This window comes from Neopsephotus bourkii, unplaced genomic scaffold (genome assembly GCF_033783945.1).
Source record: "Neopsephotus bourkii isolate Nb327-2 ecotype Australia unplaced genomic scaffold, CSIRO-AGI_Nbou_v1 NB_1181, whole genome shotgun sequence".
In the NCBI taxonomy this organism is placed as follows: domain Eukaryota; kingdom Metazoa; phylum Chordata; class Aves; order Psittaciformes; family Psittacidae; genus Neopsephotus; species Neopsephotus bourkii.
In genome coordinates, this window is record NW_026901666.1 from 2,045,287 (window position 1) to 2,063,969 (window position 18,683).

General features: G+C 38.8%; 1 protein-coding gene across 17 annotated transcripts in view; it reads left to right on the forward strand.

The window, feature by feature from the left end:
• MBD5 (methyl-CpG binding domain protein 5) overlaps nt 1-18,683 on the forward strand; it is a 161,055-nt gene that overhangs the window by 97,558 nt on the left and 44,814 nt on the right. For 13 of the 17 annotated variants that reach the window (XM_061363711.1, XM_061363708.1, XM_061363714.1 and 10 more), the window contains 2 exons: nt 5,265-5,322; nt 14,353-15,033. In XM_061363711.1, coding sequence (XP_061219695.1) covers nt 14,921-15,033 — 113 coding nt within the window. In that variant the 5' untranslated portion in view covers nt 5,265-5,322; nt 14,353-14,920. The remainder of the gene's footprint in view (nt 1-5,264; nt 5,323-14,352; nt 15,034-18,683) is intronic. The other 4 variants (XM_061363709.1, XM_061363705.1, XM_061363716.1 and 1 more) reach the window with 4 other exon arrangements.

An 18,683-nucleotide genomic window follows, 5' to 3' on the forward strand; every position in this document is an offset into this window, starting at 1 on the left:
CTCCCCAAACTTCTCATCGTGAGCTTTGGATTAGATATTAGGAAGAAATTATTTCCTGTGAGGGTGGTGAGGCACTGGCCCTGAGGTTAGTAGCCGCCCCATCCCTGGAAGTGTCCAAGGCCAGGTTGGGTGGGGCTTTGAGCAACCTGGTCCAAACCTTTTGACCAGTCTAGTGGAAGGTGTCCCTGCCTGTTTCAGGGGATTGGAACTAAATGGTTTTTAAGATCCTAGAGGCTAGGGGGGCTCAAGACTCTTGGTTGGTCTTCAAGGATCACCTGCTACAAGCTCAGGAGTGTTGCATCCCAACTAGAAGGAAGTGCAGCAGGAGGGCCAGGAGACCTCCTTGGATGGATAAGGAGCTGCTGAGAAAAATTCAAATGAAAAAAGAGTCTTATAGAAAGTGGAAGCAAGGACAGGCAGCCTGGGAAGAGTACAGGGATGTTGAAAGGGAAGCTAGGGACCAGGTTAGGAAAGCTAAGGCCCAGTTAGAATTAAACTTGGCTAGGGATAGTAAGGATAACAGAAAGGGATTCTACAGGTACATCGCAAATAAAAAACAGATTAGGGAAAACGTAGGCCCCCTCAGGAAGCTCTCAGGAGAACTAGCTACACAGGATTTGGAGAAGGCTGAGGTTCTGAATGACTTGTTTACCTTGGTCTTCCCTAGCAAAGGCTCTGACCGCACCACCCAAGTCTCGGAAGGCAGACGCAGGGACTGTGAGAATGTAGACCTTGGGCCCACTGTAGGAGAGGAATTGGTTCGAGACCATCTTAAAAATCTGAATGTGCACAAGTCCATGGGTCCTGATGAAATCCATCCGCGGGTCCTGAAGGAGCTGGAAAATGAAGTTGCTAAGCTGCTGGCCATCATATTTGAAATATCGTGGCAGTCAGGTGAAGTTCCCAACGACTGGAAAAAGGGAAATATAACCCCCATTTTCAAGAAGGAGAAAATGGATGACCCAGGGAATTACAGACCAGTCAGTCTCACCTCTGTGCCTGGCAAAATGTTGGAGCAGATTCTCCTAGAAGGCATGCTAAGGCACATGAAAAACAACAAGGTGGTTGTTGACAGCCAGCATGGCTTAACCAAGGGCAAATCCTGCCTGATCAATTTGGTGGCCTTCTATGATGGGGCTACAGAACTGATGGACAGGGGTAGAGCAGTTGATGTCATCTACCTGGATTTGTGTAAAGTGTTCGACACTGTCCCACATGACATCCTTGTCTCTAAATTGGAGAGACATCAATTTGATGAATAGACCACTTGGTGGATAAAGGACTGGCTGGATGGCCGCACACAAAGAGTTGTGGTCAATGGCTCAATGTTTGGCTGGAGACCAGTAACGAGTGGTGTCCCTCAGGGATCGGTGTTGGGACCGGTCTTGTTCAACATCTTTGTTGCTGACATGGACAGTGGGATTGAGTGCGCCCTCAGCAAGTTTGCCGATGACACCAACCTGTGTGGTTCGGTTGATACAGTGGAGGGAAGAAATGCCATCCAGTGGGACATTGACATGCTTGTGAGGTGGGCGGGCTAATGCCAGCCTCATGAAGTTTAACCATGCCAAGTGCAAGGTCCTGCACCTGGGTGGGAGCAATCCCAGGCACAGCTACAGGCTGGTCAGAGAAGAGATTCAGAGCAGCCCTGCGGAGAAGGACTTGGGGGTGCTGGTCGATGAGAAAATGAACATGAGCTGGCAGTATGTGCTCTCAGCCCAGAAAGCCAACCGAATCCTGGGCTGCATCAAGAGGAGTGTGACCAGCAGGTCAAAGGAGGTGATCCTGCCCCTTTATTCTGCCCTCGTGAGACCTCACTTGGAGTATTGTGTGCAGTTCTGTTGTCCTCGACATAAAAAGGACATGAACTGTTGGAACAAGTCCAGAGGAGGGCCATGAGGATGATCAGGGGCCTGGAGCACCTCCCATATGAAGATAGGCTGAGGAGGTTAGGGCTGTTCAGCCTGGAGAAGAGAAGGCTGCGTGGAGACCTCATAGCAGCCTTCCAGTATCTGAAGGGGGTCTATAGGGATGCTGGGGAGGGACTCTTCATTAGGGACTGTAGTGACAGGACAAGGTGTAATGGGTTCAAACTTAAACAGGGGAAGTTTAGACTGGATGTAAGGAGGAAATTCTTTCCTGTTAGGCACTGGAATGGGTTGCCCAGGGAGGTTGTGAATTCTCCATCCCTGGCAGTGTTCAAGGCCAGGTTGGACAAGGCCTTCGGTGATACGGTTTAGAGCAAGGTGCCCCTGCCCATGGCAGGGGGGTTTGAACTTGATGATGTTAAGGTCCTTTCCAACCCTAACTGTTCTGTGATTCTATGATCCCTCTCAGCCCAAACCACTCTATAATCCTATGATTCTCCTTCCGTAAGGAGAAATCCTTTAAATTCCTTTAAAATGTCTCTTCCTTTGTGCACTTACGTTTTTCTTAAGGAAATGCATTAAAAATAAGACTTTTTTTCAGAAACTTAGTTTCTAATGCAAGTTTCCTCTATAAGAGGAAGACAATTGGAGAGCTGGGTGGGGGTGGGAATCCCAAATCTCCATTCCCATTCCATGGAAGCTTTTATTGTCTGACACAAGACTTGGTATGTGTTCACTGTCAGTGAGACCTTAGGTAGAACGTATTTTGCAGTACTGGGTACTGCCCTTTAAAGAAGATTTGTATCAGCCAGAAGAAAGCAAAGGAGAGCAACAAGCTACTGACAGATTTAGAAAGCAGGACTGTTAAAGAACAGCTGAAAGGATTGGGTTTGTTTATTCTGTGAAAAAAGAGAACATTGTAGGATGGGCATAAGGCTTTAAAAAGATAAGAGGGTTTTATAAAAGCAATGTTGGCAGTTGCTCTGTTGATTTTTTTTGTTGTTGTTTTTTAATTTTTTTTTACTTTTTAAAAAGGAAGTTCTGTTTACACAAAGGATTGTTTAGGATAGATGTGAAAGCAGTCCAAGGTTTTTTTGTTTTACCTCATATCTGACTGCAAATATGGATGAAAAACTCTTATATTTTACCTCTGTCATGAAATCTATGATAGAAATTTTTAAAACTGCATAAAGAAGCAGCTTTCAGAGATGATCTTGATAATTCTGAGCTTCCGCCACTGTCAGTGGGCTGAGCAGATTGTTCCTGAGATCCCTCTTCAGATCCTCAGTGTCTGACACTTTACTTGTAGGATTAGCTTTGGTTTTTTTCCTTGCAAACTTCTTTCTATTCCTGATAATATTTCAGCTTAATGTATGTGGTATTTAAGGTCTTTACATATGGGAGTTTTCATAACCAAAAAAATGAAACAAAGGACCTTTTTTTCTTCAGTAAAATGCTTTGAAATGCTGTTATTGCAAATGGAGTGAAATTCAGGTTCAGGAACCTTTGGAGGTTTGCCAGTGATTTTCTTGAGCTCATGTTTCTGTTGAGATGGTAGGCTGAAGTATAACATAAAAAATAAATACATGCAAAACAAATGTGGGAAGCTATCATACCTGTCTGTAGCTTGAATTCATATTTCTTAGGTTTTTCTGCCAAGACTTTATGGCATTTTTTCATGACACTAATGGCTTTAGTTATGGTGGGGTTTTTTTGTGACAGAGTATGTTTATGTTACTAAATGAATTCTTTTGATCTTGCTTTAAATACATTGTGATGAAGAGCTGAGTAGTTCTTTGCCTACATTTTTTCCAGTAGCTCATTTTTGGAGTATAGTTCCAGAACATGCTAACTATGTGTTGCATCCCTACTGTCTGCATTTCCAGAGGGAGTTTTTCAAGCCTATTTGGAGGAAAAAGAACTGTTTGAGTTATAAGTTGGTACCTGGCACGATACATTGTCCTTTGATTGGGATGAAGTAGTGTGTTTTCTAGGTTCTTATATTTTTTGGAGCTTTGTTGTTAAACTCTTGGATGTACTGCATCCTTAAAGGGACACATGGTTTTAATTTCTGGGTGCCTGTCGTCCTTACTCTTATTTTTCTTTTCTCTGCTTTAATGAGCTAGTGGAATTCTGTGTACTTGTTAAGCTTGAATGTGATTCACCCTTTTGCTTAGTTCCTTCTGAAGAGAAGCAGTTTTTGTCTGGTTTAGCATATGTGCCGTCTCTTGCATGTGCAGTAAAATCAGGGTTTATAGCACATTAGGGGAGCAAAGCCATGGATACCTGGCAGGACAGAGTTGAGTACTGTTACCAGGCGTCATCTTGCTTTACATTAAAACCAAAGGATTTGGATGGTAACACATCTCCAAAGAGACTTTCACAACCCCTGCACTGAAGTTGAGATTAGAGTGCTTTTCATTATCATAAAAACAAAGGTTTCCCTTTCCAGGAGCCAGACTGCAGTCTTCACAGTTTATTGGACAATGAAATTTATCCATATTAAGGTGTCAGTGTGAATACATCTGATAATTATGATATAAAAATTCAACCTCAAAATACACAGACATGGACATTTAGGTACTCTTGCTCATTTTGGTAGGTTAAAAATACCTTGGTTTTCTTAAAAGTAAATCTCTGAGCGAATAGGATGGGACAGCCACGCAGAAAAGAAGTTTTTCACTCAAGAAGCACAAAATCTTCTTGAAATTAGTGGTGTGTGTACAGTCAAGAACGTTGTTGCTGAAATACATGTTAAACTTAGGATATTTTTTTTTCAAATAAGTTGTACGTTAGCATTTTTTGTAAATATTAGATTAGAGCTGTGCTTGTCATGTTTTGTAGAAACGAAGTGTGCACAAAATACAAAGTGGAAGCAGTTATTTCAGAGTTTCAAAGGAGGAATAATATTCTAGGAAACCTCTTTGATTAAGTGTTTATAAATATGAAGAAATAATTAAAAAGACTCCAGGGAGACCTCATTGCAGCCTTTCAGTTCTTAAAAGGGGCCTATAAGAAAAATGGGGAAAGGCATTTTAGCAGGGCCTATTGTGATAGGAAGAGGGAGAAAATGTTTTTAAACAAAGAGAGTACAGATTGAGGCTGGATTTGAGAAAAAAAATCTTTACAGTGATGGTGCTAAAATACCAGCTCAGGTTGCCCAGAGAGGTGGTGGATGCACCATCCATGGAGACGTACAAGACCAAGCTGGATGTGGTTCTGGGCAATCTGATCCAGTTGCAGATATCCCTGCTTCTTGCAGGGGGAGTGGACTAGATGGCCTTTGGAAGACACTTCTAAACCAAACTATTCTGTGTTTTAATATTAAAATCTTAACATCATAAGAGGACTGTATCAACTGATTACTACGGTTTCAACTGCTTCTTTATTTTTCAGCTTGGAATGAACAAGATGAAGATACCCACCTTCAATCTAACGCTTCATGAGGAAAAAGGTCAGGTTTTTTGTTGGTTGTTTTTTTTTAATCCTATGCCCTCTTGTTAATTAGTATATTAAGAACTACTTTGTAGTATTTTGTATGTGAATTACTTACTTCAGAGACCTTAAGTAACAAACGAAATGTGATGTTTTAATATAAGGATAAGAAAGAGTATTTTTAAATCAATCGGTATATTTATAAAACAGCTGTCTCAGACTAGTGTAAGTAGAAAAAGAAGCTATAGAAGGTCATGTATACAAGCCTTCACAGAGATCCATTTAAAAATGATTAAACTGACAAGTAATGGACCTCTTGTGTATCGAAAAAATGATTGTCTTAATTTTCATGGAGTGAAAGCATTTAAAAGGATCAAAAATCACTCACTTTTTTGTTTTATAAATGTCCTTAACTTCTGAGTCCTCTTTTAGAAAACAGGGGGAACTCTATCTCTTAAATAAAACAGTGGGGCCAAATTCTCCAAGTACTTACACATTCAATTAGTGTATCACTCGAAGATAGTAAGTAATAACCTACTAATGCCAGTGATTCATCTATCATGCTGTACAGGTTTGTAGCATACCACATTTCAGAAAGGCAGCCCAAGCTCTCAACACTATTACACTTCTGCCAGATAAGGCTGTAGAGTTTGCATTAATGTGTCTGAATAGCTGATTTTTATGCTATCATTATTTTTTTAATATCTTAAGAGTATTTTCATTAGGGAAATTGCTGAGTAGAGCTACAGAATTCAGTAAACAATTTAAAAAATAGCACTTGGAGAAAAAATTCCATGTGTCTAAAAATAGTATGGTCATGTGACTTATTACTTTGGCACAAAAGTATAATTTACAGGTTTAATTTGCAGTCCTACTATGTGTCTGACATTCTCTTGCACAGAAATTCAGTTTGAATTATTCAGATTATTTAAATATTGCTGTGTCCTGAATTTAAGGTGTCTAATACAAAGAAAGCTTACATAATTTATTGAGACCTCTGCATTTAAGATATGGGAGTGTGAGTTTCATTTTTACTGTTTATTTCTTAATTTTTTATATCACTGTGCACAGTTAATGGAGATCAGGGGCTAATCCAGTAATTGTTACGCCAGCACCTTGGGGCCTTTCACCTGCTTACATAAAATCTAATTGAGTTTTCATATTCAGGTTTTGAAAGAATCACAAAGTATTCTTTTATTTTGAAATTAACTTTTTTTTTTGTATTTCCCTAGTAACGGGTAAGTCAATAACGTAGGCATCTGTCAAGTAGAACTGAACACTTACAGATAGTTATTACATATCTATTTTCTGCATGTATTTATTAGGTATCTTAAGAATGTTTTGTATCAGATGTTCCTTAAATTTATATTATCTTCATTCTAAAACCATTATTAAACTGTATTTGGTAATTCCAGATTTTTGGAAGCCTGAATCATGATAATTGAAACAAGTGTGTTATTTGTTTATTCATGTGCTTGGATCTTTTGAAGTAATTTTAACTTTGGTGTGAAACTTTAAAGTATTTATAGCCAAATCCTTTCAATTCTATGTTAATTTTAACTTTATCATTTTTTACAAATGTGCATATCTTTGGTGGTTGTTTTCTGATGAATCAGTGTGCTATGTTAGCGAGAGATCCCACTGTAACAAAGCAGATTTTTGTCTATTAATATCCTCTTCTGTTGTGGGAGTTTGCCTGCAAAGGTCTGAATTCTCTCTCTTGAAGGCAAAGATTGCCTTTTTTTTTTAGCTTCCACATTTAGCAGACATCTTTTTTTCTTGTCTTGGAGTCGTGGTGACTTTCCTTCTTTTAGAGCTTGATAGTTCAAATAGAGTGACAGTTAGTATAGAAAAGTTTCGGTGTTCTAACCATGAAAGATATATGAAGCCACTGAGAATTAAGATTTACACTTGCTTTTTTCAAAATACTAAGTTTTGAAAACACATTACATCAACAAAATCAAAACACTTTAAGAATTGTACCTTTCTTATGGCAAGATGAGTTTTGGAGGAGACAGAAATTCCTATTCAGACAAAACCTAAAGGGGACTCAGAAAACGTGGCCTTCTCAGTTGCAGAACTGATACATACTGATGGTACGTCATTGCTGTGTGATGAAGAAAGCAGAAAATAACAGAAGAAAAGCCATTCAGAAAAAGGAGTTCAAGTGTAATTTCTCTTCATATTGGAGAAAACCTAGTCCTTAAATCCTCAGCAAGGAACCTTGTTTTGCACTTCTTCTCTGCTGCAAAATAGTTTGTCTTGTTTCAAAAAATAACTAACCAGTTTCTGTAAGACTGTTGAAGCTTTTTGCCTGCAGATTGAAACAAGACCATTGAAAATAGCTTTTCCCATTAAAATAAACCCCAAACAAAAAAAAACTAAACCCACCAAACACAGAAAACAAAAACATCCGAGTCCAGGATTGCTTTTCCTAGATTTGTAGGTAGCTGAAGATGGACATTGTTTATAAATTCCTTATTTTATTATGCAAGTTCCCATAAAGTGACAATGGTTGTAATACTGTTTCTTCACTTCTTACTAACCTATAGCTTGATAATATTCTATTTCATAGTATTCCCTAGTAAACGTTTTGGTAATGGTGTTGTGATTCTTACCTACAGAATAACCTGGTTGATTTAAATAGCATACCAGATATTAATTTGATGTAAAAAAAAAAAAAAAAAAAACACAAAAAAACTGAGTAGTTACATTACTTTGAAGTAAAGTAGGCCTTACACATATGCACACAGTTTTGACCTATTTCTCTTGTAAAGAAAAAAATTAATGTGGTGGAAGGCCTGAAAGAGCATTATGACTCTTCTGTATTCTTCAGTGGATTCTATCTGTTGTATTTATTAAATTCTTATTGAGTGGACAGAGCTGAGGTTTTAAAAAGAAAATCCTTTTGTTTCCTGCCATCTTTTTTGACTGTCATATAGCTCACTGTTGCTTTTTTGTCAAAACTCTTTCAGAGATGCTGTGTGAATGGATACATGCACATGTGTACACAAAGGGAGTTCTTGAAAGGGTGTGCTTTCTCCATTCTTTTATTGGAAAGGGAAAACCTCAGTTGCTCCCAACTCCAGTGTTATGCAGATATATGTGTTAAAAGGCAGTCATACCTTGGGAAGGTTTCTGGGGTTTAAGGATACAGTGCACCTCAATGAACTCTTAGTTTTTACCTGCACTATTAACATTGGTTGGAAGGATATCAGATTTAAAGTTACCACTTCTGATTATTTAACAGCATGCTACTCCAAAATGATCCTATGGAAGAGATTGCTATTTTGTGCTTTTAATGCTCATGTAGAATCTGTGAACATAATCAAGTTTTTCTCCATGAGAATCTTGTCCTTATTGTTGTATTAGTGTAGATCCCTTAATAGTCAGTCTGAAGTGACTGTATTGGTCGTATAGTCTGGCAGCATAGGAAACCAAATACTACAGGGTGCTTTCCACCTGCAGGCAGGTGGGCAAGGCTGGCTGAGCTGGGGCGTGTCCAGTGGACTGCTGGTGACTGTCAGTGGCTGTGGATACAGACACAGGTACAGAGGCTTGGACTCTTGAAGGTTTTTTCACTATTTATGAGTGAATTCATCCAAATAGCCATGATTTTATAGAGTGGTTAAATTGGGTGTCTTCTGATCCTAAAAAGTTCTGTGGAATCAAAGGCAGTATATATTAGGAATATATAAGCCTTGCTACAGTACATTATACAACTGTCGTTTATACAGTTAAAAATAATTCAGTACCAAAGGTGGTTGGACTGGTATAAACTGGTTTGACAGTAGGGCAATTTAAAATGTATGCTTTAATTCAGTCATTCAGTGAAGATCAGCTTTCTGGTTGTTGCAATGTATTCTTAATACTCTGTATTTACGAGTAATATAAAGATGTCTTTCTCAAACCAAAGGCCAGAGTATATCATATATATAGCTGTATTAGTGTCTTCGATGCCAATACAGTGAAATACAGTTGAAAGAAGAAAGGTTTCCTTTATACTTCAGGCACATTCGTTTGTTGAATCACTCACCTGAAAATAGGGCTTTATAAAGTGTTCAATACCAATCTAATTAGTCAAGAGAATGCTTCTTTTCAAAATGGAAAAGTGTTTCCAAAAAGTGATGCAACATTTGTATCTCATTAGATTATACAGGAGAATCCTAACTAATTGCTTTGATAGACTTAAACAGATTAATAATGTACAAGTGATAACTAAATGAAAACTCAAGTTAACTCTGTGTGGTTTAAAAATAATGCTGTTTAAGACGCTAAGGCTTCCTGTTATTTTTGAAACCCCAAGACCATGAAGGTGTTTCTATTTCTGAATGCATCTTGTAGGTTTTTCTGTGATAGAAAGGAAAGCCTGGAAAATGAGATTTTGGAAAGTATCTATAAGCAGTGTTTTGTGTACATTTTACTTTATACCCAGAATCTAGTCATTCCTTAAGTAAGCACTGGATTTGTACATCAGAGAGGTATACGTTGGTTGTAGACCTCTTAAGTAGCCTTTGCAATATGTGTGATTGTTAGGCACACTCTGAAATCCATGTAAGGAGAAAGTAATGGAGCATGTTTGTCAGAATTTGTCTTAGCTGGCTTTACATCTACCTATTAATAAAATAAACATTATATTGGTATTCATATCATGTGATAGAACTGAATCCATGCTATTAGTATCTAAGTTTCTTTTGACTTTGCACCAAGTTTTTATTCCACCACTTGACTAAAAAATTGTTAAACATAAAGAGCTGACTGTGCAAAGAAGCTTCCTAAAATGCAGTATTTCAAAAAGTGAGACAGTTGCATTAAGAATTGAAAACATACTTTCAGCATATGAAAACTAAGGAGAAATGGGGGAGGGTTTGAGGGAGCTAAAGGGGGAAAACAATTCAGTGTAGTTTTGCATAGTTCTCCAGTGAAACATTTTAAAGCATATTGTAATGAAACTGAACTGCAAAACAAATCTAAACAGCGTGTCTTGGCACACAGAAAAAAAAGAAGTAATTGATTTAGATGTGGAAAGTTGTGTTACTTGTGGTGAGATAACATGAGTTGTCTGGAGTTGTTATGAGATTACAGAGAAGAGGTATTTATTACATGGGTTGATGAAAATCAGGCATTTGGACAGAATCCAATGTCCAGAATACTTTGAATTTGATCCAAAATCCAAACACATTCTATCCCAATCCAAAGTACTTCAGATAGAATACATTGATGGAGAAGGGGAAAATGGTACATCAAGGGATGAGATTTTTCTGCAATCAAGTTGGAAGGTTCTGGACTGGTAAGAAATGTAGAGTCATAGTCAAATGGATGCTCTGAATGTCAGAGTATTCACGGTCAGGCTGATCCCTACTGGGATTTAAATGTCTTTTCAGTCATAGAGCACTTTGCCAAACCTAATAGAGCAGTGCCACTATCACCTCCAGTTGTCCCTTTAAACTTACAGCTTTGCAGCTAGGCTGCCTTATCATATAAAACATTGTAAAACAAGCCTATGCCAGCACTAAGGTGAGAAAGACCCAGACCCAGCCTGATTTAAATAACTCATCCTGGTTTTCACTGCTACCTTCCTCAGATCCCTTTTTTTTTTTTTTTTTTTCCTGACAACCAGCTATTGGGAAATGCAGAGGGTGTCCTTTGATGAATTGGGTTTGAGAGGGTTTAACTCTTCTTGAAGAGACAGGTACTATGTTTAATTACAAATAAAATAAAACAGCAACTCTGCACATGTGGTTTAGTGAAGGATTTCAATACCAAACCTTCACTGGCAAACTCTTACTTCTGCCATTAATGCCAGATAGAAAAGTGCAATGGTTAGCAGATGTACTGGGTATTTTATTGCCTGCAGTTTGTGGAAATCTGGAAATCTGCACAGAACCATGCTGGGGTTTAGTCAAAAAATCTCACCTCTCTGAGTGTGTTCCTATACAACATGACTAGTTACACACCGATTACCTATGTACTTCTACATGGCTAGTTACACACTGATTAGCCATGTACTAAGAGGCTTCCAGGAAGTTTTATCCCTCCTTTGCATGATTCATTGCACACAGGCACATTGATGTGTCCTCGCAGACTGCAGCTTGCATATGAGCACAGTAAATTACAAGATAAATGGTCAAACGTCGATAATGTGAATAGTTCAATATTTCTGTTTAGGATGAGTGTAATATTTGGGGTATTTTTGTACCTGGAGAAACATGGAAAATGGATCATCGTACTGATTCATTCTCATTTTTGACACCACTCAAATCCTTGTGTTAGTTTGCAGTTCTTTAGTACTCCTAAAGAAAAAGCGATCCACTCTGGTGAGACCCCACCTGCAGTACTGTGTCCAGCTCTGGGACCCCCGACATAAGGGCATGGACCTGTTGGAGTGAGTCCAGAGGAGTCGATGAAGATGCTCTGAGGGCCGGAGCATCTCTCTTATGGAGACAGGCTGAGAGAGCTGGGCTTGTTCAGCCTTGAGAAGGCTCTGGGTAGACCTTAGAGCAGCTTCCATTACCTAAAGGGGCCAAAAAAAAAGCTGGAAAGGGGCATTTTACAAGGGCATGTAGAGACTTGACAAGAAGAAATAGCTTTAAACTGACAGAGGTGAGATTTAGATTAGACATTAGGAAGCAAGGAGCTCTTCCCTGTGAGGGTGCTGAGGCACTGGCACAGGTTGCCCAGAGAAGCTGTAGCTGCCCCTTCTCTGGCAGTGTTCAAGGCCAGGCTGGACAGGGCTTTGAGCAACCTGGTCTAGTGGAAGGTGTCCCTGCCTGTGACAGGGAGATTGGTACTCGATGATCTTTAAGGTCCCTTCCAACCCAAACCATTCTGTGACTTTTATTCCAATTCACTGTACTGAGTAAACATGTTTAAGTATTTCCCAAAGAAGCAGCAGTTAATTGAATTATTTTGCTTCTTTTAGTACTATTTCAAGCTATATGCACTATAGAAAAATGGTCTATCTTGATTAGATGATGAGTATTATGGTTGTGATGGAATGATATGTTAGCTGAGGCACAACATTGCAGAACCGGTAGAAATACAAAGTTGCTTCAAAGCATCTCTCTTGCTGCTTTTGCAAAAACAGAAATGGGTGGCTGTTATTTTCTTGTAATGGATCCAGTGCAATTGCTCTAAACAGCAACATGAGCCGCAGCAAACTAAGCTAAGAGGTGAACAGCACTTTCTATGTGCTTCCAGTATTTTAAATATGTATTTTCTGATTCTGATTTTACTGTATTACAAAATGTTAATTCTCTTTTAAAATATTAGGGAAATTATGTACCTGTTTCAGCCTTACACAAGGCCTACAATAAAAATACCAGTGCAGCATTCAGCAATAATGCTGAAACTTGAAGGTAAATTCTGCCTTAGTTTTGATGAAGCATCACCTGCTACCTTCTTAATCAGGATAAAACCAATCAAATGCCAGAACTTCCACACTGAAAACCTGCTAGAGTCCTGAACTGTTGCCAAGTGCTCTCCAAATCCTATTTCTGTGCACCAGATTTAGAGATTAAAGGGTAGATTGTTTTCATAGGAGAGAGAGAGCAAGGTGCATTCACTGTAACCCTTGCTGGTTGGTACTTGGTCACCTCACCACTGTCAGTGTGCGAGGTCTCATCATTGTTCCCTTATCCCTTCCCTGATTTTGGCCAGCCATGGGTTACATCCTGTTGGAGTGCTCTGGAGCACAACAAAGTTGAAACAGATCCTTGCAGAACAGTGCCAGACTGTTCTAGAAGGCTTTGTCCTGCAGAAAATCACGTTCATTCTGAAAATTGCACTATGTTCTTTAGATTTCAGTGCCTTAGACAAAGGGGATATGTCCGCACAGCTTCTTTCTAGTCCACACCCTTCTTGTAAATATCATGGCCATTTATTTTTTTTTCTTTATGTAGCATTTTGAACTTGACATTTCTAACTAGCACATCTAAAGAGGACGTACTGCCTAAGTGTACCTAAGGAGATACTTTTGAGGACTGTATTTATGCCTCTGTAGTCTTCCTTTAGTGGTCTTGAAGGAAGGATCTGTTGTGACTGTTAAATATAGATGTAATGTCTTGTTGGTATTGTTGTTGCGGAAATCTTTTAGGATGCTACATATTTGTGTTCCATCTCTACCTCAAGAAACTTTTTCTTACTAAAATCCGTCAGGTCTGTCGTAACACTATGTTTTAAAATATTAGCATAACATTAGTGTTAGGAATAAGTCAGAATTGACATGAGATTCCAAATAAAACCTGTTAACATTGTTACTATGGTAGTCATCAATGACATCTTACTTTTGAGTTCTCGGGCTTGGGGTTTTTTTCTGAGTTATTTACTGTTTGAATTGCATATTCCATGTTTGTCTCACCTTAATAAAATGTCCCACCTCAAGAGTTAAGTCTCACCTGGACAACTTGAAAAACTATTTTGGGGGAACACCACACTTTACATCATTCTGACCTTCTTTCATGAAGATTTGCTTGTACAGTATAATCATATGAGGGGAATTATTACTTGTGATATTAAGATTGCTTCACAGATATTCTGAGAGCAGTGTATTGATGATGGCTTTTTCCTTCTTATAAAATTTTTTGTAAGATTGTTAATCTAGTCTAAATGCGGGGAGTTCCCATTTTAATAGATACTACCAACCCTAGAACCATCTCGCTTCACATTAAATTCATTCAGCTTTATAAACAAATTTCAAAGGGCATTAATTGAGCTAGTCATCTGTCGATAATTCTGAACAGAAGCATATGTAAAACTATTCAGTTAAAAGATAAATCCCTTAATTCACTCAAACTGTACGTTAACTATTTAGTAACAGTTGCACTCTCATAGCTTTTAAGATGTAGCCCTGTTGCATCCACATATAAATAGAATATGCTAGCAGGATTTTATTCACCCTAAGCCTTATTTTGGTAGTTCCATTGACATTTAAAATTTTGATTGTAAGCTCTTTAAATGGATGCAGCTGTATACATCTTCCTGAGTTACAGAACTGTTCTGAGAGACTTCAGAAAATGGCTCATGTGTTTTCTGTATCTGTATTTTTCAGGCTGTTTTATTGGAGCCAGGGAATCATGAAAGAAACTCAAGAAGACAACTTGGAAAATGAATGGAAGATAAAAAGAAAACAAAAAGAATGTGGCATATAAAGGGTATAATACCTGGAGGTATTAGATCTGACTCATATTTATAAAAATGAGACAAGCTTTCACAAAAAACAAGTTATCTTAGACAGTCATCAAGCTTGGAGCCATGCTGTTGAACTAGAAATTCTCCTTTTCCCCATTCTCCTTTCTGACAGGTAACAAAGGATTGGTGAATTATGATTTTCCCAAGTTGGAAGCACTAATTTTTATCTATATAGTTCATCCTTATGAATATATAAGGAGCTAACATTGCATATTTAATGTGGATTATAATGGAAAAGTGACTCATTAACAAAAATGGCCACTTTTAAGGACTTGGTTTCAAGCTGAGCTGGAGCCTCCCAATGCACTTTGTACAGTTTGGGGAAAGGTGTACTCAATGGCCTTCTCTGGGGGGCCATGATGATATGTAGTAAAAGGATATCATCTTACTGTTGATATCTTTGAAGACTCATAAACAGAAACAGAAAAATGAATGGTGGAAAGGAGTGTGACGGAGGGGACACAGATGGAGGGCCACCAGCAGTGCAAGTTCCCGTTGGTTGGCAGCGAAGGGTGGACCAAAGTGGAGTGCTCTATATCAGGTAAGGTTATCTGAAGTGGTTACTGGTTTTGTTTTCGTTGTAGTTTTGCCAGAACATGTGAATTACTCAGTCAGCTGATCTTTTGTACTCAAAAACTTCAGAACTTGGTCTTTTTGAAGTGCAAGATCATTTTTTCTGCTGATATTAGTGGAGTTCACTTATGTCAGTTGTGCCATTTGCATGCCCTTAACATAGTCTGAAATCTAATACTGCTAGGTCTTGAAAATTTGATAATAATACATACTTTGCTTTAGGCATGAATAGTTCTTTATTACGTATCATTGTCATATGGGTTTTAAAGCTAAGCAGTAGCAGATTTAACCTTACTTAACATCTTTATTTTTCAAACCTTTTGCAATGAAACTAACCAAAGTTTTAGTTACATGCCACATTTGAGACGTTAAGAAATCTCTGCTTTTGCAGATTCCCAGGTGCACAGGCATTGCCTTTTCCTTGCACCACCTTGGGCTTTTTGTAAAAGGCTTTGCTGGTTGAATTCAACACCATGGTGAGACATGCAAACAGTTCATGAGTGATAAGGCAGAGACTGTCTTCTGTCAGCAGCAAGCCTTCAGCTCAGTTTATGCAGTACCATGCAGCTTTATCCTGACAGTCTGTAGCTCTTCCATAAGTCTTTTCTGGGTTTATCTTCCAGGTCTCCATTATATTTTTGTGTTTTACCTAATCTCTTTTGAAAGGAAATTAAAGTGGTGCAACTCCTTAGTAGCTGCAGAAAATGTCAGGTTTTATATGCCCTTTAAAGATCCTTTGTCCCAGTAACACCGACATTCTCCAACAAGACTTACTTCTGTAGATTCCCCACATTTTTCATGTAGGACAGACAAGAGCACAAGCCTAAATCCAAAGTTTAAAGTATCCTATTCAAACAAATAATCATATTTGTTTAGCTTATTGGATTTTTGTTCGTTATTTGATTGTTTGTTAGCTTATTGGATTTTATATTTTTTTTCTTCTCCCTGGAATAGTCACAAAGAAATGCATTGAACTTACTATTAAATTAATGAGTTCAGACAAACAGACTATAAATTAAATGTTATTGGAAAAAAGATCAAAGTTAACTTTAACAAAATATGGGTACATCAGGTTTACGTCACAGAGTTCTAAATGATTATCAGTCAGTTATTTGCTTAATCTTACTCCACTAGTCTGTGATTAAAATAACCACTTCTTCATATTTTGTGTATTACCAATACAAAATTCTTTAATGAGTCAAAGCATACTCCAATTTTACACTAAACTACCATAAAAGATCAAATGCATTCCAGTGTTTCTTGTTTATATTCTCAATTAGCAGAATCATACAAAATCCATGTCAGTGATATGCATGTCAACAATAAATCACCTTCCCCTTGTATTTCTCATTACAGCTGTAATTTACTGGGCATCTGCCTTAGTTAAAAATCAATGAGAAAGACAAAGTTGTTGGTAGGTTGTTTTTTTTCCCCTATCATTTACGTATGCAGGCGTCAAGACATACAATGCTTTAGTATTTTTATATGCCTGATGAACCTACCTGCTTTTGAACTTCATTTTCTGAAGCTGTAAGAAGCAGGCCAGAAAGCTTGTGCTGCTTCTTCAAGCGTGTGTCTTACATGTTTATAAATTAGTAAATGTTGGTATAATTCTGACAGTTACTTGAATTTCTATCTTTTTTTTTATGTTTTCTTTGTTCAGGGAAACTTTCTTAATATTTCCGTTCTGAATTGCCTTACACAAAACACTTGGTTTAGTCTTGTTGATCCTATTAGGTTTGCTAGCTACTTTTTTCAGCTTGGGGAAGCTGGTATTATTTCTGTCCACTTCCCAATTCTCTTTAATCCAGTGGTTAATTTTCTGATTGCCTTCTGTAAGCCCTTCTGATTAAGAAAAGTTATTTATCATGGTACACAACTCTTACTTTCTTGTTTGGTGGAAGTCACATGGTAGGATGTATTAGCTGGGAGGGATGGAAGTCAAATATTCTAACCTTCTGCTTGACATGGAGCACCCACAGCGCTTGATCAGGTCAGCCCTTCATAAGGAAAGGTTGGTTTCACCAGCTGCATCTTCATGGATTGAGTTTACACTGCCTCTGTGGGTAAACTGCTCCAGTGCTGCTCTGCCTTTCTGAAGGAGCAACCACCCTGAAAATACACACAGCATTTACTGAGAAATGAAAGGCCAAGCAATATTGATGCAAAAGCTGTCCAAGGGAAAATTAGTGTATCTAATAAGATCTGACATGATTTAACTAGAATACATGATCCCAGCTGAATAAGGACTCATTCTAGTTATTCTTCCTTCCAAGTGCAAGGTCCTACACCTGGGTCGGAGCAATCCCAGGCACACCTACAGGTTGGGCAGAGAAGAGATTCAGAGCAGCCCTGTGGAGAAGGACTTGGGGGTGTTGGCTGATGAGAAAATGAGCATGAGCCGGCTTCAGTGTGCGCTTGCAGCCCAGAAAGCCAACCGTATCCTGGGCTGCATCAAAAGGAGCATGACCAGCTGGTCAAAGGAGCTGATCCTGCCACTCTACTCTGCTCTCGAGAGACCTCGCTTGGAGTATTGTGTGCAGTTCTGGTGTCCTCAACATAAAAGGGACATGGAACTGTTGGAACAAGTCCAGAGGAGGGCCACGAGAATGATCAGGGGACTGGAGGACCTCCAGTATGAAGATAGGCTGAGAAAGTTGGGGCTGTTCAGCCTGGAGAAGAGAAGGCTGCATGGAGACCTCATAGCAGCTTTCCAGTATCTGAAGGGGGCCTACAAGGATGCTGAGGAGGGACTCATCAGGGTCTGTAGTGATAGGACAAGGGGTAACGAGTTCGAACTTAAACAAGGGAAGTTTAGACTGGATATAAGGAGGAAGTTCTTTCCTGTTGGGGTGGTGAGGCACTGGAATGGGTTGCCCCGGGATGTTGTGAATGCCCCATCCCTGGCAGTGTTCAAGGCCAGGTTAGACGAAACCTTGGGTGACATGGTTTGGTGTGAGGTGTCCCTGCCCGTGGCAGGGGGGTTGGAACTAGAAGGTCTTAAGGTCCTTTCCAGCCCTAAATATTCTATGATTCTATAAAGTGTTCTCGCTTTTCTATCAGTTGTTAACAGTTGCTTTGGAGTAAACCCATTAATTAACCAGTTTTTGTTACCTGATAAAAGCACTGAGTCTCAGTGATTTTCTAGGCAAAACAGTGCTACTGCCTTAAAGTAGCACCTAAGTGTTGTCTTCAGCTTACTGTTCATGAAGTCATCAGTGGAATAAACTGAGGAAAGCACTTTAATAAAGGGAACAGGTATCTCAACTGTCAGTAACAGATATGAATATATTTTATCATTCGCTCTTCCTTGGTTTTTCGGGAGGCCTAAAACTTCTGGATTACCTAAGCGCTGAAAAAAAGCTGGTATTTTCTTACATGGGAAGCTGTGGATTATCCTTTGAAGTATAGGACCGTGAGGAAACTTATGCACACAGAAGATACTTTGCGATTAAACAGGTCTGTCCAGGAAAAAGGCCTTTTTAAAATATCTTTGATTCTTGTGAACAAATAACCATGCATATATGCGTGGTTTTAAACTGAAAGAGGGTAGATTTATGAGATATTAGGAAAAAATTCTTCCCTGTGAAGGTGATGAGGCCCTGGCACAGGCTGCCC